Raw genomic sequence first — 21,735 nt, 5'->3', positions numbered from 1 at the left:
TAATAAGTCACAGACTAGCGTCCAATCTGCATATGCACAGTTTTGTCTTTGTAATCAGACGGCAACAGCTACAGTGACAATAGGACAAACAGACTTTATCTCCTGCAATTGCGCCAGGAGATGCTAAAGGGAGACCCAGGCAGCACCTCTCTTTGCTCCCCTTTTCTTTCACCCTTGTAAGCTTATGCTGGCCTGTACAGGTTTAGGAAGAAGAACCTCTCATATTATTGTAATGCTAAAGTGTCAAAAGTTTAAAATTAATGAAACTGTACTGAGCACACACACTAGAAATCTGCCCTTTTTCTCCCTCTCAAGCACAAGTGAAATACTTCAAATATTGCTAAATAAATTGTTAAAATAAGCTAGCCTTTAACAATCCTCCCCCCCTCAAAAAAAAAAAAAAAGAATGAAAGAAAAAAGAAAATAAACAACCGAACAATAATAAAATACCACCATATTGCAGGTACAATATGCAGCAGAAGCATTTAAAAGCAAACAGAACCACAAACACAGATTTATGCTGTGCCACTTTACGTATTACTTCTGGCCAAAAACGGATGCCATCACCACTGAAGGCAAAGTCCTAGCTCCACTAAAATAACTCGCAATATTCACACTGGACTTCCAGTGGGCCAGAATTTCACTCTTTCAAGCTACAGCAAAACAGCAAGGCATTCATAGTCTGAAGACAGCACTAGACATACAACATTAGTGGAAGTATGTGAGTTGTGACATGCAAAACACCAAAAAGCAACCTACAAAACCAAAATTGAGCGCCTCATTTTTTGCCATTAAGAGCTAGTATATTCAATTCAAAATTTATATAGGACTTCTTGGGATCTTGCGACATCACCACACAGTGGAAAGCCAGCAGCTGCCATTTCTCACCAATTTAGATGAAAGCACAGAGCTGCAACTCAAGATAAACTCAAATCCAGAGTCAAGTTTTTTATTAACAGCTCTTCGAGATCTGTACTAAGCTTCTGTTGGAATATTCAGTGTTATTCTTGTTTTGTAGGTAGTAGCAAACCTGAACAGAGAATGCTACGCTTCTCACTCCTACCCAGTGAACAAAAAAAGAATGAACAACACAGAAGAGATTTTAACAGCTATAGATGTAAGAGAACACGCAAAGACCCATTACCACAAAGGTAGACCCATGAATTGAAAGAATAACCTGATGACCCTGGGGAAAGAAGGGAAATTAATTATGTTGCTTTGTCATCATTGCCACAAACAATGCTGAAGAGGTAGAGCACCCAGCACCAGACTTGTTAGAAGAGTGTGCAGCAGGAACAATTTCATGGAAGTACATGAAATGTTAGCTCTTTGGTTTACCTTGTTCAAAAAATTGTGACCGTCTTTTTAAGTTTTTCAAAGAAATAGGTTCAGATGCTATTTGAAAAATACAAAGAATACAAGCAAGTCAATGAGGTGCTTATTTATTTATTGTTTTTAAATAAAATGACTATCATCCCTGGATAAGAAACTTCTGTTAGTCCTCCAAACTATAGAAACATAACTTCAGAAAAATAAAAAGCCCCTGAAACACAAAAGAAATCTAGTCTTTCATAATAACAAATACAGTTTTTAGTAGGTTATATTATATACTGATTAGTATTACATTTTATCACTAACAATGTCCAACTACAACAGCAGTACAAGTGTCAAACTTGGACTCAGATCCTCCCTGTCTAATTTAAGCCTCCTTGACTGAGATGCCAAATTGGATTTAGGCGCCTAATCACTATTTAAGGTCATCAGAAAGGCATCTCCAAAGGGCAACTGATATCTTGGGGGAGCTCTTTTATGAATTGCCACAAGCATTCAAGATAAAATGAAACACAAAGTTCCCATTTAAGGATTATTGTTCCACTACGAAGTATACACACCCGCTTTCTCTCACAGTCATCAAGTAAGGCTGTAAATGTTCACAGCAGTGTGAGTCATTATTATTCATACCAGAATCATCAATATCACTCTCCAGGAAGAAAAAATAAAATAATTATAGTAAAACAACCACTACCCAAAAACCTCACTACTGAAACACCAGGGAGGGGGTGGGGCAGGGGAGGCAGAGGGGAAGAAAGTAGCTGAATACTCTTCCTGGGCAGGGAAATAAATCGATACTCATACTGACTCACTCTCCACACAACACAAGTAGCAATTCCAATCAATTCTCCTTCTCTTTCACACAGTAAATTTGCAACCAACTAATGCAGAGACATGGGGTTTTGTCACTCCTTTGCTGTCAGTTCTCAAACTGCCTAGCACGTCGTGGAAACAAACTACACCCAGTCTGGATGCAACCAGATCTGTGTGATACCTGTCTAGCTTTCAGTTCATTAAGGTCTCGCTTCGCCCACTGCATAAAGCTTGCGATGATTACAGGTTTAGTGTCTGTGCTTGTTGCAAACCCCTACAATTAGCAGATGAAAAGCGACTGTGGCTTACCTCTTTGTTCATTAGAGCCAAGATCTCCTTGCATTCCATTTATCAGTTTTGTTTCTGTATCCTGGGAAATTTAAAAAAAAATAATAAAATAAAAAAATAAAAAAAGGGCTTAGGTTCATTAAATTTGTGGAAATTATCCAATTACACATCTACTCTAACAGGAACTGTGTATCATGAACCACTTCAGAACATCTTCCACAGAAAGATACAAAACTATCTAAAACTTCCTGAGTGTTTCATTTGATTAAATGGCTGCAGGCATTTGAAGGGATCAATAACCAGCTGTGAACTGCCAGCTGAAATAAAAAACATCAGTTTGCAAGAGCCGAGATCTTCCTGTGTCGGCTCCTTGGCAGGCAGGGCATTATTTGCAATTTGAAAGCATGTATATGCTTGTCCTTTGGGGCTGCAACTTTCATGTATGTTAATAATGGAGGCACAAGTCTTTTTAAAAAACAGTCTATTTATTTTATTTAAAACCTAGTCTGCAGAGATTTTAATACTTATCACTTGTCCTTCCAAGAATGGACAGCAGCAACTCTTTAAAACTTATTTACCTTTATATATATACACGTAGCTTCATCCCCATATTTTCAGAATCCTACACATTCTTTAAGCAATACAAGTAAAAAAAAAAAAGATTTCCAAGGTCTTTTCACCATCCTCTCCCTATCAAGACCTTATATTTTTATTTTCTTCCTTCCCTCAAATCCCATGATCGCTTAAAAAAAACACTCACCGAACTTCGAAGGCTGCTGGAGAATTCTCTTTTTGTTGATATGGTAGAAACATTTGAAACATGTTCTCCAGATGTTGCATCAATCCATTTATTTTCAGATGTACCTATAATGTTGGTAGCCATACTGGTGAGATTGAGGATTTTATGCCTTACATGTGGCAGGGAAGGCTGGTCTTTGCCCCAATCTTTTTGGTATGTGGAGGATCAAGAAATTAATGTAGACAGTAATGTTAAAGAACAGAACAAGAGTTAGTGAAAACACAGTAAAATAACACAAAAGTATCACGTAACAGAAGAAGGAGAGACACAAATCAGGTGGAATTTGTGAGGACAGTAAAAGGGCTTTGATGAGCAGACCGCCTTCCCCCAAAATGCAAGTGTTAGTTATAAGCTAGGTAAAAGGTTACCAGGATGTTTTGCTAATATGCACTACAGCAGCTCAACATTTCAAAGCAGTTAGTATTCATTGGAAACTATTTCATTAGCATTAGTAAGGATTGAGAAAACTCTTCAACTTTACTCACACAAGGTACAATTTGACTCATACACTATCCAGGGAAGTGTCATTTTCATGTCCGTGCTCATCAGGAAGCACAGAGAGGAAAAAAATAAGTCAGTCTAAAATAAACTAGCAAAACTGATGAGGTGCAGGCAAATGTCAATCTTCTCTCATAATCCATAATTTCTCCCCTCCCACTACATAAAATATAATAATCAATGAGTTTTAATCTACTAATCTCACTCTTCATTTGTGGTAGGGCCTGTAGAAGTTGTGATTTGTTTCTTGTCTCTTCCTCACCCCACCATTTTTTTCCCACTTTGTTAGTAACTATTCTATCTAGCTCCTCATCAAAAGAATGTTTTGTATTTATACTTGGAAAAAAGTCCTTGGTCACGCTTCCTGTTCTGAAAAATATTATTTTTGGACTTTGAAAGGGTATCCTGATTAAACCCATGGCAACTCTTGAGATGGTAAAAGGCTTTTAGCCAGGATGAAAACCCTCACTAGCCAGACTGAGTAGTGTCATTCCGGACTGATGACAGCATTACAGTATTTGGGTCAACGGCTAAAATCATAGCACAGAGAAGCTATATCAACCCACAGGCTCATATACAAGATCCCCCTTCCCTGAAGAAAAAGAGCTGTTGATTGAGGCAGAGAAGCCCTAGAAACTACTATCCTCTAAAAATCTCTTTCTCTCTTTCTTTTTGCAGTATGGCAGGAAAATAAATGTTATATTCCCTCATGTGGTGGCTGCACATTTTTTTACCTGTGCATCCTCTTAGAAACAGGCCAGAGCACAAGAGAGGTAATTAGTTCAATGCTTTGTAGACTTGCTTGTCAAGACATTTCTAATGCACAAGTAGTTAAAAAAAGCCAGTATGTGTTAAAATGCAACAGACACGCTAGCAAACTACTTAGCTTAGATACATATGACTACTGTAAGGGTAATAAGGACTCTCAGCTGTCAGGTACAGCAGAGAGAAAGCTTATTTGCCTTACAGAGCATACTGTATCTGCCCAACGAAACAACTCACCATTCTTTCCATATCGCCTGACATCCATGACCAGGTTTCCAGTTTCTAGTGCTCTGCTGATGGCTTCCTCCCACTGACTATAGTCCATATGTGAAACCTTTGTGCCATTGATAGCAATGATCTCATCACCCACATGCAGCTGACAAAGTGCTGCAGGGCCACCTATAGAAAAGAGAAGAAAAAAAAAAAAAAAAATTATGCCTCCATTCAAAATATTTTTTACTCCAGCTGTAGCCGAATGATTATTTTTTTCCCCTAAAGTAATGCTTACTGGTGGACATGTAGAAAATCTCTGAAAAATCTACTGCACTGTGAATATAAAGTCATTCAACTCAGTTTATACCCAAGTAGTGTTTCAATTTGAAACTTAAGAAAGTGAAAATGGACACAAGTCTTTTGGACTTGAAAGAGTTCACATTCAAAGCCAGCCCTTTTAAGAAACAGCCTCTGGGCCCACTGCTGCTTTCACTACCTCACCTTTATAATCTGGGACAGTGATAGAGAGGCAGCATCACATTGTCTGTAGCTTGTAAGTACCTGAACTTCAGCTCATGTTTGGATAATTCTTCTAATTGTGAGAAACAAAAAAAAAAACATAACAAAAACAAAACCAAACAAACAAAACAAAAAAAACCAAACCAAAACAAGGGCCTACACTTTGTTAATTCCAGTAGAAGCTGGCTTCCTCATATTCTTATTTACATTTTCTAGGTTTATTTACATTTTCTGGTTCTTTATCCATTCCAGTAGAAGCAGGCTTCCTCATATTCTTGTTTACATTTTCTGGGTTTCTACATCTACTGACAGGAACAGGCTGCATTACTGCTTTACAGAAACACTTTCCTAGCTCTGAATTGACTAGTAATTAGACCCAAAATACTGCTGGGTGCTGTCCTGTTAGACCTCTCTGGATTCTACTTATTTTGTCAATTAAGAGTGAATTTTATTGCAATTTGGACTTTGAATTCTACTGATATTTTGCAAGACAGGTTGCACTTTATACTCTTTTTCATCTACTACTAAACATTGGCAGGTGATTTCACCAGCCAAAGCACAGAGAACGTACAGACCAGTTAAGAAAGTTTTTTCTATTTAATTTAGAAAATGAATGAGCTGAGCAACTGAGACTACCCTAAATAAGATTTTATTATTTGCATCTGATTAGTTCTTCAATTAACAATCATCCCCTTAGAAGAACAGAAAATGGAAAAGCAAAATGAAAGCATAGTTGAAGATTGCACAATCAATCCTCATGTTAATTTAAAAAAAAAATTGAATTACACAATGAAAGTGCTTTCCAAAGTAAGTAGTGAAATCCACACGACTTGTTTAAAATACACCAAGAACAATGCTGTATTATATTGCCAGAAACAAATGTGGACAGACATAAGAGAAGAACTTACACACTGTAGACTTCATTCTGGCCCATTAGTAAAATGTTGCTGTAACTCTGGAGCATTCGCTAAGGATCCAAATAAAACTTCCAATATTCCTGGCACCCCAGGAAGTTAAAGAATGAAGAAATGTGATGTTTCCTAGTATTGCACGGAACAGTGATCCTTCACAGTTCATTAAAAAACAACACTAACCACTATATTAGAGGAGTATAGCTCCATATTCTATTTTTCTGCATTCTTCTTCAAGTATGGACAAAAAGACTATCAGCAGTTGCCAGTAACATTTTCAAAACACACCAATTACTTTTAAGTAATACTATAATGGAAGGTACTATGGAGGATACTATTGAAGATGCTACCACTGAAATTACCATTTTCAACAATATTATATAATATTTGGCATAGTGTCAGATATCAAAATCTAAGATCTTTAGTACCATATAATTTGACTACATGTAAACTGTGCTTTACAGTCATGGTACAGCAAATGCCTTAGGTTCCAGGAAAGTCATCAGAACTGATGATTTCCCTGTTTTGTGTCATGCCCTAGGAACTAAAAAAAAAAAAGTGTGTCCATTTTACTCATATAATTTAACTGCCATGAGACCCAGTTTAGAGGAGAGAACAGTACCTCAGCTTTATGTACACTAAGCGCATGAGGGAAAATGTGGGTCACCAAATCAGGTTTTAGGAAAGAAAGGAACTTTAAGATTGTATAGTTCTTCCTATACTATTGCCAGAAAAACATATCCAGACCATACAGATCTGAATGAATAGCAGCACTCTCTAGAATACACATGTAGACCTATCACAGCCAGGACAAATTACACTGATCAACTTTTGGCATGTAACTGCCAGCTGCTCTTCTTCCTCTGTCTCTACAGTCTGTGAACAAAAGGGCTTCTTCAAGACTGCAAACCAGAGTACCCATATTGGGCTTCTGCTCTGATTCACCTCCAGGGAAGTCTACAGAGACCAGCTGGGAATTCAGGCGGCAAAATGTTGTATGGTGCCAATTGCCTTTCTGTATCCAGTTCCTTCAAGACTATAGTATTTACTCAATTTCCTTATACCTATATATATTCTCTACATACAGGATTTAGTTTACATTACATGAAACAGTATTGCTGCTTTTAATCAATTTTCCTGAAGGTAAAAAAAGATTTTTCTTTCTTACTACCCCCAGTGAAAACAAAGCAAATCAACTTCACTCATTTTCCATGTGTATTTAGTTATCTCAAACCCATCTCCATCTGTTGGTATTACAACAGACAAATGCCAGCTCAGAGTCAAAGAAAAAATTAAACCTTGAAGGAAGGGGGTCAAATTTACTTTGCTGTACTTGCCTGCAGGAAGTTGATTGCAGATGTGCACTCCTACATAAACACCATCTCAAAAAATGATTGCAAACAGAGTGGTTGAAAGGGAAAAGACTGAAACAATAAAGATCATATGGCAGGGGGGAAGCAGACAGAACAATGTCTAGAATTGATGTCTTTAAGGCTGTTTACCTAATTTTTAGAATAAAGGTTGAAAATTTCTGACAAAATAAGCACTTTTTAATATATAGTAAATAGGCCTCATTTGAACCATGTGTTGCAAGCTTAACTCTCATTAAGCTTTTTTGAGAACACTTTTAAGGTAATTTTGCTTGCCAAGTAGTTTTATTAAAAACTGTTTGAAAGAAAAGCATATGTAGAATATAAATTAATTTATAAGTAATAAAAAAAATAATGCAAGCTATCACCTGAAGAAAAACATATAGTTAGTTAGGATGACAAGTATGTCAAGACCATCAGAAATAGTCTTCCTGGAAGCTACTTCTGGACTCACAAAGGAGAAGGTGACTGGGAACAGTTGGTATAGATTTGTCAAGCCTAAATTACACTAATGAACCTGGTTGTTTTCAATTATGAAATTACTAAATTTGTAGATGATGGGAGAGTGGTACATGGCATCCACCTTGTCTTTAATAAGGCTTTTGATGTCATCTTCCATATCCTGGTATCAAAGTTGGGACAGTATTATCTACTGGGCAGAATGATCAGATGGGCGAAAAACTGGCTGGGCTGTCAGTGTCAGTGGGGTCATGTCGGAGACTGGTTATAAGTGGAGCTTCCCAGGGATATATCCTGGTACCTGTCCTCTCTAATATGTTCATCCATAACCAGAAGGAGGTGGCAAAACAAACCCTCATCAAGTTTGCAAACCATGCCAAAAGGGAGAGGGTGGCTGGTACACTGGAGGGCAGAGCTACTGTTCAGAGCAGGAACCTGACACTCAACAAGGATGAATGCAGAGCCCCACTCCTGGGATGGACTAACCTCAGTGATGGTACAGACTGGTGGCTGATGTGTCAGAGAGCAGGGCTGGGGAGGACCCTGGCAGTGGTGTAAAGCTGTATGAACACCAGTGTAACCAGCAGATTGACGGAAGTGACTATCTCATTCACTCAGCACTTGCTACACCACATCCACAACACTGTGTCTGGATTTTGTGTCCCACTATAAGGGAGAAATTAATAAACTGGGGCAAATTTCACAGGAAGTCACTGGAATGGCTGGGGATGGAGAACTTCCCCATGAGGTTAGGCTGAGGGACATGGGCTTGTTCAGCTTGGAGGAGAGAGCCTGCAGGGGGATCTAATAGTAGTCCTTCCAATCCCAAATCCAAAGAAAGGTCAGTGAGAAGGGAAATCTTGCTCTTTATTGGAATTCATGGCAGGAGAACACAGCACCGTGGTTAAAAACTGAGGAAGTCTCACTGGATGTATGGGAAACATTCGCTCTGAGGGGATAATTATGCATTGCTCAGAGGTACAGTTTCCATCCTTGGAGGCTTTCAAAAACACCAGGGTAAGGCCCTAGGCAACCTGGTCTGAGTTCAGTCTTGGTGCTTTCTTGAGTAGGGGGGTTTGCTCTAGGTGATCTTCCAAGGTCCCTTCCAACCTGAATTATCCTATCACTTACCCTTACAAACAGGAAACTGAACATGCGGAAGTGCCTAGCTAAAAACTTTTCACAGTTGTTGAAAAGAAATATGTTAAACACAGAATGAAGTTCTTTCTCTGTTCAGTCTTTGTACTTTGCACCCTTCTTAGGAGAATGGTATGAAAATAACATGACAACAGCCACAAGGCCTGCAGCTTCTCCTCCTGGACTACACAGCTGGGGATAGAGCTCACGTGGACCTTTGTGAATGACAAGCAGGAACATTCACTACCCTTGGGTTTCTCTTTCACAGGTGGCAGCACAAAATGACAGTTCTCAGCCTCCCAGTAACAAAATTAAACCAGAAGCTGAACAGCAGGAAAAATAAACGTAAAGTTATTCTTCATGCAAAGCGAGTAGTAACATTTACAATCTAATGATAAGAATTACCCAGCTATAGTGAAGTCAAAAAATTATTTTGAAATGTAAAAGAAAAATAAATTTTAAAAAAATAAATAATCAAAGTTGCTCAGCAAGTGCTGTTAAATGTTTGGGGTTTTTTTCCTCTCTGGAAAGCATAGTTAAAGGCCAATTAAATGAGAAGTTCCCAGCTATTTCTCCTTTCTCAGGATGATCTTGTGTTAGCTGGAAGGGCACAATTACATAGTCTTCAAGTGTTACTGGCAACAAGAAGCATCTCCGTTCAGCAAACAAGTATTACATGTGATTTACTTGGGTTTTTGGTATGTTTTGGCACGTTGTGCTTTGTTGTTTGTTTTTTTTTTTTCCATTAAGAAAACAACTTGTTCTCTGTAGAAGACCACTAAAGCTTGGAAATAGACTTTATGTAGGTTTCTTTTCAAGACAAAAATGTTTGCTATTTCTCATTGTTAACACACCTGAAAAAATTACGCTGGAAATGAATTTACAAGTTGCAACTGCTTAAAAATATAAACTGTCCCCAAAATTCAACATTACTAAGGAAGGTAAAATTGAACTGAAAATACTGACTCTAATTTTCCTATCTGTGTGTTTAAAAACCAAACAAGGTGAAATATTTTGAAATTAGCTGAAATGAAAAATCTGGATCTTAAAAATCTGTATGTGCCACTTAGTACTGTACAATAAGGGACCTGGTGGATGTTTGAGTAATCGTGTACATCTTTTCAATGGTTATGGAAATGTCCTTGATTAGGAAAATGCTTTTTAGCATTTCTGAATTCAACCTGTTTCAAGAGATGAGGATTCACAGAAACACATTAGTAAACTAAATAATGATTTTTCAATTCCACACCTGATTTTTTAAAAAATATTTGCAACATGCTTAACAGTAAATGCCATATTTGAGAAGCCTCCACAAACCAAATACAATAACAAAGATTTCTACAGTTAATACACATTTACCTTCTTCAACTGTCTGTACAATGGCCCCTGAAGAACTCCAATTTGTTGTAAACCCAAAACTGCGACTGTGGCCAGGTCTCTGGTTTATACTGATTCTCATTTCACTGTACTGTTCCTGAAAAAGAAAACATGACACTACAGTATCTGGTATCACAGGAATCCAAATGAGGGAAAGTTTATCCTCTAAATAAGTGAGGCTGCTCACAAGGTGCACTTTAATCATCTATTATTAGCATCACAGACAAAGGAAACAGCACTGAAGTCAGTCAAGTAACTAATTTGGTTTTAATTCAAACAGGTTTGTTTTCAGTTTACATTTCTATTTTCTCTACATATATATTTAGCTGTGTATTTATCTTACTTTAAACTTTTCTTGTCATGATGCAATAAAATGGAGAAATTTGAGGAAATTAAAACCTTAAATGGGCCTTCATGGATGGTTTTATGAATTTGTGGAATGCACTGCCTCCTGACAGAGCATCAGTCAAATAGGGATGTGAGAAAGAGAGAGAACAGTAATTCTGCTTATTGTTTTCTTGCCTGTCCCACAGCAGGCATCATCAGTTTCCTTTAGGCTCAATGTTACAACTAGGTTTCCTTGGGTGAACAATCATTTTTTAAATTTTGTGTCTAATACTGCTACACCTTTGATATGGATTTTGGAATGGAGGTCTTTGACAATAAAACTAACCCCAGAATTAGAGAGAAGCAAATTGTTCCATTCTGGTGGACTTTCAAGATGCTTTTAAAATCTGAATGAAAACCAAACATTACCATTTTAAACTACAGAAATATTTGATTGAGAAAGCATTTTGGAACACCTGCTTTCAATTCCAGAACATATTATGAACATGCATTGCATATATTAATGTTTTAATTTGAACTCATTTAAAGACAATTTGAATAACCAAATGCATGCTATTCACTTTGTTAGCATGGAACTGACGTTATTAGAAAAGGAAAAATACCCTATTTTAGATTTTTTTCTGTCAAGCACTGTTAAAATAGATACATTCCAGCAAGATGTGCATGGAGGAAACCCACACACAAGCACTAAATGTACACCTGCATTTTAGTTGCCTAGCAAACCAGCTTTCCGGAAAGGGTGATACTCATTTTCCCTAATTTAAAATATTTAGAAGACTAGGTATCTAACCCAGTTCCCCAAAGCTCCTGTGTTGGTAGGCTGCAACAGGCAGCTGCAGGGAGCACTGCATGAGCAGATGTAGTCAGCCAGTGGAGGCTTTAGCAGGACCCAAGCACTGGCTTCAGAAGTCAACAACATAGCAAGGACACATCCTGCAGTTCCACCTCATGTTCCAAGAATGTTCCCAGCAAAACACTCCCAGTACCAGCCCAGGGTAGGAATTAAGTCCTGTCTTCAAAACACAGCTACTACCTTGCAAACGCTCCCCTACAGAAACAGACTTTTCTTCTATTCAGCCCAAGTCCTTAGGTGAGGAACAGTACAAGTTAATCTACAACAGACAGGTTACCACACTAGGCTAGAGCACATACAAAGCTTTGAATTTGAGTGTGTTCCTAGAAATTACTGGTTTTATTTTCACCAGTACAGCACAGGTCTTGTTCAAACCTACCTCTTGTCAGAGGATTAATGAGATTTTATACACTGAACACCATCATTTGGACAGGTCATCTCCAAATCACCCCACAAACATGGTGTTACTGCCCTGATGACTAGTGAACTGTATCAGTCTGTCAATTCTGGCAATGATTTGCAAACATGCCAAATGGAACTTGAATTCCTGAAGTTATAGCTTGTTTGAGGTACAATATAAGATTTTTTAAAAATATTTCTTAAAAATTTGTTATTCCTAAAAAAACACATTACTAATTTTCAGGAAGGACAATTTATAATCTTGGACCTACAATTTTTTTTTATTGTTGGGCACACAAAATTATATAAAGAACCCATATTTAATTTCTGTTTTGACTGATTAGAACAGCAATTCCTCTTCCTGTTGTTGCTACAACACACACAGAAATGACCATTTTCTCTTTCCTTACGCAACAATCACAGTTTCAAAGAATTATAATAATTTAATTGCAACAAAAAAGGGGTATCAGGAGCATTAAACTGAAATTAGTGCCTTTTCCCCAAGTGATTAGGAAGCAGAATGGTTCCAAGTGACAGAATTTATAAAAAGCTGATGTAGGAAGTGATCTCATAAATCAGCATTCAAGACCTTATGATCCTCACTCAGGAAAATGGCACAATTAACTTATATAGCAGCATCAGGAATGCAAAGAGTTCATCTCTAATCTGTCATATGAACGATATTATTGGGTATTACAGAAAGGTATCAACAATTAAAGTTATTGCAGGTCATTTTTAAAATGTAAAACATGCAATCACTTGGAGGAAATAATACTTGAAGATTCATATTAAACAACAAACTCCTGGATAAGCATGGACTCAAGGAGATGGCATTTTGCTTTAAAATTTGCTACTGTGACTATAAATTAGATTAATTTCAAGGGAATATTTTTCAAAAATGGGGGTGGGCTCAGGCCACAACAGAAAAAAAAAAGAAAGATGGTATGATACTAATGTTTAGGGCTAACATTTGAAAAACTGATTCTTTATTTTCCACCACCAGAAAGTGCAAATGAATGCTACAGCAGCTTAAATCATTCCTCTAACTGACATACCTGATGGTGTGCACAATGGGCTAATTTAGGGAAAAACAAAAACTTTGCAAGCATCACACTGAATATTTAGAATAACTGGTTTGAATTAGAATGCACAGTAAAAATTAAGCTCAGGACATATAAAGGATAGGGGGAAAAGGTAGGAAAAAGATAAAATTATTTTCTTTCCAAACACTCTTTTTCACCTGAATTAAATTAAAAGAAATAGCAGTTCTCTGACCTGCTTTCTCACTACCATAAATACTTGCATTAGATACACACACACACATATATATATATATAATTCATTTTTTTTACTCTGCTGTAGCATTCAGTTACATGAATTAATCAAATTATTTCCACACTTACCAGGGATTTTGAATCCTCAGGCTCTGGCAGACTCACATTTTCTGCAGAAGATGCAAGTGAAAGAGAATCAGGAGGAGAGCAATACTCTGGTTTAAGAATACTGCTTCCAGCATCTTGCTCTTGGGATTTTACAGGTAATGCCAAACTAGGAGAAGGTGTTAACTGAACACCTTCTTTTTCCTCCTCCTCACCTCTGCTTCTGAATGTACCAGCGGAGAGAGGGTGTGCGGAGTCTGGGTGTGAAAACGAACTGCTAGTGAACAAAGTTTGAGTTCTTTTAGCTTTTTCAGATTCTCCATTGTATTTCTGAGTATCATCCATCTAGGAAAAAAAATGACAGTTTGGTAAATATTTGTATAAAAAAAAAAATCCTCCATCTTTCAGAAATATACATATTTAACAAAAAACTTTAATGCCAATTCTGGTTACTGTACCAATTTGTAGTTACTCACTTTAAAGAACCAGAAGATATTTTTCCCCTTGAAGTGTTTGCAGAATAAATAGTCCAGACTTTTTAAGGTACAATTTTTTAAATCATCTGCTTAGAATGATTTGCATTCTTACAACGTTTTAAATTGAGATAAATAGAGATTTAGGAGAAAGGTATGAAAATTTGCAGGTTAATCAGGGAGAGAGGAATAAATTTCTGCATTTCAGTGCTTTACTGAGTAGGCAAATTTTAGGCCAGAGTAACATTTTGAGCAGAGCAGAGGAAATCTATGTCATCTGAAAATTTGTCTGCAGCACTTAATTATGTTAACATTGCCTCAGATAATTACATCCGATTAAGGCAGGATTTTTGATAAGGAACACTAAGGAGAGTTTCTAAAAATAATAAAATTATTATTCTACTAAATATATGCATCAGCCTTATTTCAGGAGTGCCTGTAAGTAGAGAAACAGAAGTAAACATCTAAAGCCACAACAGAATCGCCTGCTTCATTAGCACAGCCCTCAAACAGCAGAATATATTTTTTAAACAACAAACATTAGAACTCTACTGTTTCCCCCATTATCCATGACCCCAACATTTACAGTCTTCGAGAGGAAAGCGGAATTTTACCGTGAACGACCGTGGAAGTGACGAGATTCCTCTTGAGTGGACACCGAAAGGTCTTGGTGTAACCACAGATGTTAGCCTAGAGGTATCAGTTTTCTGGTAACTTCTCGGGAGAGAAGCTGAAACCTGAGCTGACCCAGTTTGAGCATTCACTGAGTAGCGGGTAGACAAAACAGCCGAGCTCTGCTCCTCTGTCAGGCTCTTTGGTGGAGCGGGAGCTTCCCGGGTGGCCGAGCTCTCTGGCAGGTTCTCCTTGCGTGGCTGTGAGGCAGATGTGCTTTTTCTGTCCTTCGTGATGTAGGAGGTATCTTCTTCCACAGGGTAATCTTTTGCTGCTGATGGTGTGGAAGGGGCTTTTTCTTCACTGAACACATCGTCGCTCACTGAATAGGTCCACCTGAATTCATGTTTCCGCTGCCCGTAGGAGTCTGGATCTCTGTTCTCCCTGTGGGGACAGAGCGTGTCAAAACACCAGACAAAGGGACCTGACAAACAGGTGGGCCTTAAGTCTTATGGCTACTAATGTTCCAGGCAGAGCATAAACCAAGACACACATCCCCAGTAAATGAAAATGAATGGCATAATTTTAAAATATTAGTATTTTAATATATTTTTAGATTTACATCCTTCCCCCTCCTCCCTATTTCAACACTCCCATAATGCTCAGGAACACTCCTGTCACATTATCAGGTTGGCATCATGACAGAAATGTCTTTGCCAAGTAAATGATATAGCTATTCAAGTTACATATCCTCAAAAATGAGGAAAGAATGGGAAGAAAGTAGTTTCATAACACTGCCTGAACTGTACAGCTCTGCTGATGTCTCTGCTTTAGATAACAAAATTAGGTAGTATCCTGAAGTTCAGGTTATTATTTTTTTTCTGCTATTAATTAGTTTTTAATAACTACCACAGAAATACTACATTTACTACATCATTTACTACATCATTTTTAAAATTCTGATTATACTGGACATTCAGTACAATTAGCATCTGTATTTTTTTATTCAAGAAACAATTTTCTCCTAACAAATGAGTAAAAAAAATATAGAAGCTAAAACCATTCTGCTTTAAGACTTATTTAAATTTCTTCTGTCAATGCCAACCACACGCATATTCATTTCATCTCAGTCACACATTGATTTAAAATAAATAAAAGACTGCCACCAGTAAAAACAGTACTGTGCTACTCAGTTTACACTTTTTACTCTTTGCAGAGAATCCTGTTCTGTAAATACCCAGAGGAACAATTAGGGATAGAGGGGAACTCAAGTACAAGTTTACAGCCCTGTGATGTACATTAAAATTCTGGCTGTATTTATTCACAGTGGCTAAGAGAATAGCAAATGCAGTGGTGGAGAAAGAGAAATAGTTAAGCTGATCCAAGAATAAAAAAGGCAATTATCCAGTTCAATACCATTGTTTCAACCTTTTTTAAGTGGATGCAATTACTGACTTTTCAATACATTTATTTATGACTAACAGAGTAAAACATCATTTACAGAGAAAAAAATGTTGTAACATGCTGTGAAAACAATGCATTAACAGACCATATTCTGCCCTTTAATTGCCCAGATTTCTACACTATAATTTGGCAACTAAAACTGTTGAAGTCTCTGCTGAATCACATGCAATTTGCCAGTAAATCTGCTTAAGAATTCAAGGGAAAAAAAAATGCTCAGATTTAAGTTCTTCAACATAACACTCCCATTAGGGTCATTACCTCTCCTGCTGCATTTCTTTCAGTGACTTGGTACTCCTTTCAGACACCTCAGAGGCTCTCCTTTCTATTTCCTCTCTCTCTTCCTTTTTCTTCTGCAATTCAGAAGTGAAGCTCTTTCTGCGATCCTTCCATTTTGCTAGATCCTGTAAGAGTAACATGAGCCTATACGATCAGATTTTCTCAAGACCTTGTAAACCTACAGAGGCATCCCATCACATACTACCTGTTGCCCTGATTTTATTTGCATGTCTGCATCACAGCCAAATTTTCATGCATCTTCCCCCCAAATGACAAATGAGTTCTTATATTTCAGGCAGGGTTACAGGCTTGCTGCCTGTTAAAATTAACAATTTTAATTATTGCACTTGGAGTGGAAAAGTATGTTTTGTCCTTTTTTATTTTTTTCCCCTCCTTGACATTATCAATTTTCTTCTAGAATACTTCATCCAAGGAGGATGGAGCCAGACTCTTTCAGTAGTTCACAGTGACAAGACAAGGGGCAATTAGCACAAGCTGGAACATAGTAAGCTCATTTTAAATATGAGGAAATAGTTCTTTATTCTGAGTGTGACAGAGCACTGGAACAGGCTGCCCAGGGAGGTTGTGGAGTCTCCTTCTCTGGAGATATTCAAGACCCACCTGGATGCAGTCCTGAGTAATGTGCTCTGGGCAATCCTGCTTTCGCAGGGGAGTTGGACTAGATGATCTCTAGAGGTCCCTTTCAACTCTGACAATTCCATAATTCCTTGACTCCATGACACATAGTTGAAAATTAATGAAAATGTCATCTGTATTTCTCTGCTATAGGCTTTGGAGCTTGAGATATTATTTTTTTCCCAGATCACTAGTACAACAGATTAATAGATTAGCTTGAGAATAAACACGCCTTAAATTCCAAATTGAAAACATACACTTGTGTATTTTCTTCACTTCTGTGAAACCACAGTGGGAACTGGCAATATTCTTCATGAAATACTAGAGCTGGGTTAAGGGACATTCTGAATATCAGAATTGAGATGCATTAAACAAACAACTATGAACTTCTTGCTTAGTGCTCTGCTTTTAATTTCAGCTTCTTGTTGGTAACCATTGCCAAGCACAGATTTTAATAAAAAAGAAAATGTCTTCAGATAACCTTAAAATGCTATGCAAAGCTACCACATTAGTTTACAAGCTGGATTTAAAACTAAATTATTGGGGGTTAGCAGCTTCAAGAATTTGCACGAGGAAATATTATTTCCTTCTCATTTCCCAAAGGATCAAATATTCAGACATTCCAATCCTTTAATAAAAGAAGTATTCACAAATTCACAGATAGCACATGAAAGTGTGCCCTAACTTTTATGTCCACTGGAATCAAGCCTGGAGGCTTTAATACTATACATACAAGTCTTATCCTGAAGCATTAATCAGATACTTATGATTATGTTGAAAATAGTTTAAGTTCTGCATTAAACAGATACCCTCAAAACCTCTAGCATGAGAAAGACAGCCCCACAAATTGCTTCATACAAGCCCAAGCTTGTTTTCTAGGGGCACTAAAGGTGGTGAAAAGGAGTATTTACTTCTTGCCACTTTAGATCTTGTTCTTGTAACTGTTCTTTTATCTTCTGTAGCTCTTCGTAACGGATTTTGCGCAATGACTGGAGCTCCTCTGCGCTGACATCATTCAATGATTTACTCCTAGAAAAGACAATGCTTGGAGTTATTGCTTCTTAGCCATCAATTAATCAAGTGAAACCTCTGAGAGAGAAAAATGTTTATATTAGTACAACTGAGCATTCTTCAATGTTATTTCAAACAGAGCAGGAAACACACAAGCAGCTGAATGGGCAAGGCTGAGACATGCTCTAGTGCCAGCGCACAAGTCAGTAGTTGCATATTTGAGCAGTTAAAATCAAGTTAAGGGAATAAGCAGCTCTCTAACAGCTCCCTGCTGATCATTCACATTGAGCTCCTTGTACCCAGCTGCTGCTTCTGTTTCAACTTGTTACTCTCTTTATTGACCTTGCTCCTTTCTTTGATCCAAAAGGTGTTCACCCTCCTCGAGTCCAAATTCCCTTCCTTTCAATTCTCTCCAGTAAGAGCACCAGAACCACCTCCTGTTCTCTCCTTCCTTAGGCTAATCATAAAAACAAGTCATTTATTGATGCACATTTCTAAACGATAAAAGCCATTCACTGCTAAATTATGAGTTCATGCATGTCATGGGTCCCAATTAGCTTACGTGAGTCTCCTCAAGCCTCCCTGATGCTTTCCATCCAAGTCAGGATGGCAAACACAGGTATCTTCTCCCTAACTTCTTCATCACAGCTACAGGTTTCCTCTATGAACTCTTATTCACCAGTTCCCTTTAATCTAAATTCCTCAAAGCTACCTTTCATGCTCTTTTCCCCTCCCTCCAATGCTGTTTTCTCCTTTATTATTTCACACTGCAGTGGTGAACATAATAGGACTTTTAATTTAGGTATAGGACAAGACTCTTGCCCAGTGTTGACCACAAGCCTCAGAGACACCAAGCAAAATGCAGGTGTTTCATCATAAAGCTCAATGCTCTAACAGAAAAGCAAAGCTAGGCTTCTGGGTTTTATTTTAACTTTTTAAAAAATAGTTTTGTTTGTATTTATTCAAGCAAAATCTGAGTGATGGTTGTGTGCAACCAAGTTCTAACAGGACTTGAAAATATTACACTTCTCTGATAAAATGGAAAATAAGGTTAAAACAAAACTGATTCGGCACAGGGCTTTGCTCTAATCTGAACATACCAAGAGAGCTCTGAACTAACAAACCAGACTCTCTCACTTCCTCCCAAGAGGCTCAAGTAATTTTTGTTGGTAATATAAGACTTTGGACTTGGGCCTCTAAAAATAAAGGCTAGAGCATTAACTCATTATACCTGTTTGCTTGTCTATTTTCTGAATGGAAAGAATGCCCAAAATCTCCTGGTCACTATTGCAGAAACTCTTTCCTTGTACAGTTCTTTTCCTCTTTTCCCCACCCCCATCCCATGGTTAAGTTAGATGACGTGTAGAAATTGTTTTGCGTAACTAAACTATACATATTGTAATTGTTACAGATGAGTTAAAGAAAACTTGCATGACTAGGGTCTCCTCTTCTTTTTCTTGAGTTCTTGTATCTGCCTGCCACAAAATAGGAAAATCTAGACCTAAATACAATATACCCTAAGTATGGGCATACTTGTATATTCATACCAACGAACAAGATGTTAGTTTCAATCCTAGTCTTAACTTCAAAATCTAGCTAGTGACTTGAGCCTTCTTAGTCTCTTGTTCTGCTAAGATCTAACTTCTGGAACATTTCTTACTTCTTCTGGAAGTGTTCAGTCATTTACCAGGTTTTACCTCAGGGTAAAAACAGTCAGGTAAATAAATAAACGTACATTTAAAAGAAAGTAAAACACCATGCATAACCAAATATTTAACATGCCATCATACAGCAAGTAGAAAAATACTTCTCTGAGTCACAAAACATCATAAACAAGGCATAAGTTCACATGGAACCAACCAGTAAATTTACCACTGAGGTTTCAACAACCTAGAGTATATAAAATAACCACACAACATTAATCACAACCTTGATAAACACTGTCATTGATTATTTTCAGATTCTAGCCATACAGCCTTCAAAGTAAAATATTTACTAATTTGCCTTCACATTTCTGAAAGTTTTAAAGCCTAATTTAAGTACAGAGCACCAAGTACGTCACTTCAGCAGAATAAAATACTGAAGCTAATTTTCAAAATGCCTGATGACTCGGGTAAACAAGATTCCAAAGAGAACCTTTGCCAGACATATAGCTTTTAGTCTTTCATTCATTACATATATTGCCCAAGCACAGAACAAAGCAGCATGCACAAGTTGCTTTCAGCACGAGTTTTTAGCTACCGTGCATGCACGAAAATTTAAACAAAAAAATAGCGTTATAGTTTTTCAAGCCTTTATAAAACTTACCCTTGCTCATCAGAAAGCTTTTGAAAGAGTCTGAGAAATCAGAAACCAAAAAAGAAAATATTCAGTGTCTTGATATTTGTAACATCTCTAACACCACCAGTACACCAGCACTCTCACTAAGTGAAGGGGAAACTGAAAGCCTGAGGACCAGCCAGCATGGAAAAAGCACATCAGAGATCTGACACTAGTCAAAAAACACATCAGGACTTGCACGAAGTGTGAGTCAGGCAGAAAACTGACAGAACAAGTCTGCCTGCAAATTTCCAAATCTTCAGATTTAGCAATACTGCACGAATAGAGCTTTGTATTAATTGGGCACCACTTATTCCAGTACTGAACAGCACAATGCACAAAAGACACTCATTTAAAGAAATGGAAATTAATGCCAACTTCCATCCCAACAAGAAGCCTGGCTTGCAGAGGCTGTTTTCTTGTTAGTTCAACTATCTCTGATACTAAATGGAAGTAATGCGTGGAATGGATAAGAATAAAAGGCCCTATATATAAGTTTAGCACATTAAGCAGAGAACCAAATTAAGCCAATGTGATTCAAGAAGACTTCTAGTATTCTTGAATATGAGTATTTTAATCTATTGAATTAATTTGTAAAACGTGGAATCTTTTCAAGCACTTCAGAAATATTCCTCAGTGAAGCTTGCTGTTTGTTAACAGTATTAAGCTTAAAAAAAATAAAATGCAGCGACATCAAAGTATCCACTGGAACATGGAAGTGTCTTAGTCACAAAGTAAGGATGCACAGCTGGGACAACTGCAACTTGCAATGCCGTATTTTCAGACCTAAGGAAACACTGGAAATGCCACTCACCCCCAGTAAGTATAAAAACTAAAGGAGAGCTAGAAAGTAGTTAAAAGTATTCAATCAAGGAAGAGAAATTCTGATTATACCTGAAAAGGATTAGGGTAAAGTATTAATCAAGGCTGTATGAAAGCAGGGGAAAAATACTAGTAGAATAAAATTGGTCACAGTAGAATTTAATATTACTTGGACACACACCTTGCATGGACTGTGACACTGAGTGGGCAAAACAATACTAGTATGTTTCTCCACCTCACCTAATAATCTTAAAACTGTGGCAGGAAAGTTTACAAGCATTTTCAAACTTAGGTGCAAGCAATAATATCAGAATGCCCATTTCCAGAACTTGCCATTAGAGCATTAATACATTTTTAAAATGTTTTTACCAATTATACTGGGGAGAGAAGGAAAATATTTCTAGTTTCCAGTCTTTTGAATAATCAGTACTCCTGTTAAACCATGGAAAGAAACTTATGTAAAACTCTGAGCCTGAAGGGAAGGCAAAATATTTTCTCTAAAATGGCAGCCTAAAACTAGGAAACATTGTAATTTTTTTGTTGTTGAAAATATGGTATTGCAGTCATGAGCTTCTATTCAAAGCAAATAAAAAGCTTGTCCAGGGCGCCACGAACAAAGAGCAGATTGGCACTTTACAAACGGTTCAGCACAAGACGATGCC

General features: G+C 37.4%; 1 protein-coding gene across 1 annotated transcript in view; it reads right to left on the bottom strand.

The window, feature by feature from the left end:
• Positions 1-21,735, bottom strand: part of LMO7 (LIM domain 7) — a 92,111-nt gene that overhangs the window by 17,288 nt on the left and 53,088 nt on the right. The window contains exons 12-21 of the mRNA XM_010003497.1: positions 20,240-20,269; positions 17,833-17,950; positions 16,268-16,410; positions 14,548-14,989; positions 13,485-13,805; positions 10,464-10,578; positions 4,733-4,894; positions 3,194-3,378; positions 2,455-2,515; positions 1,339-1,395 (exon numbers count right to left, since the gene is read on the bottom strand). Of these exons, the coding sequence (XP_010001799.1) occupies positions 1,339-1,395; positions 2,455-2,515; positions 3,194-3,378; positions 4,733-4,894; positions 10,464-10,578; positions 13,485-13,805; positions 14,548-14,989; positions 16,268-16,410; positions 17,833-17,950; positions 20,240-20,269 (1,634 nt within the window). The remainder of the gene's footprint in view (positions 1-1,338; positions 1,396-2,454; positions 2,516-3,193; positions 3,379-4,732; positions 4,895-10,463; positions 10,579-13,484; positions 13,806-14,547; positions 14,990-16,267; positions 16,411-17,832; positions 17,951-20,239; positions 20,270-21,735) is intronic.

This window comes from Chaetura pelagica, unplaced genomic scaffold, assembly GCF_000747805.2.
Source record: "Chaetura pelagica isolate M959 unplaced genomic scaffold, ChaPel_1.0 scaffold106, whole genome shotgun sequence".
Taxonomy (NCBI): Eukaryota; Metazoa; Chordata; class Aves; order Apodiformes; family Apodidae; genus Chaetura; species Chaetura pelagica.
Note: the sequence above shows the minus strand (reverse complement) of the source record. Positions and strands in the feature narration are given on the sequence as shown.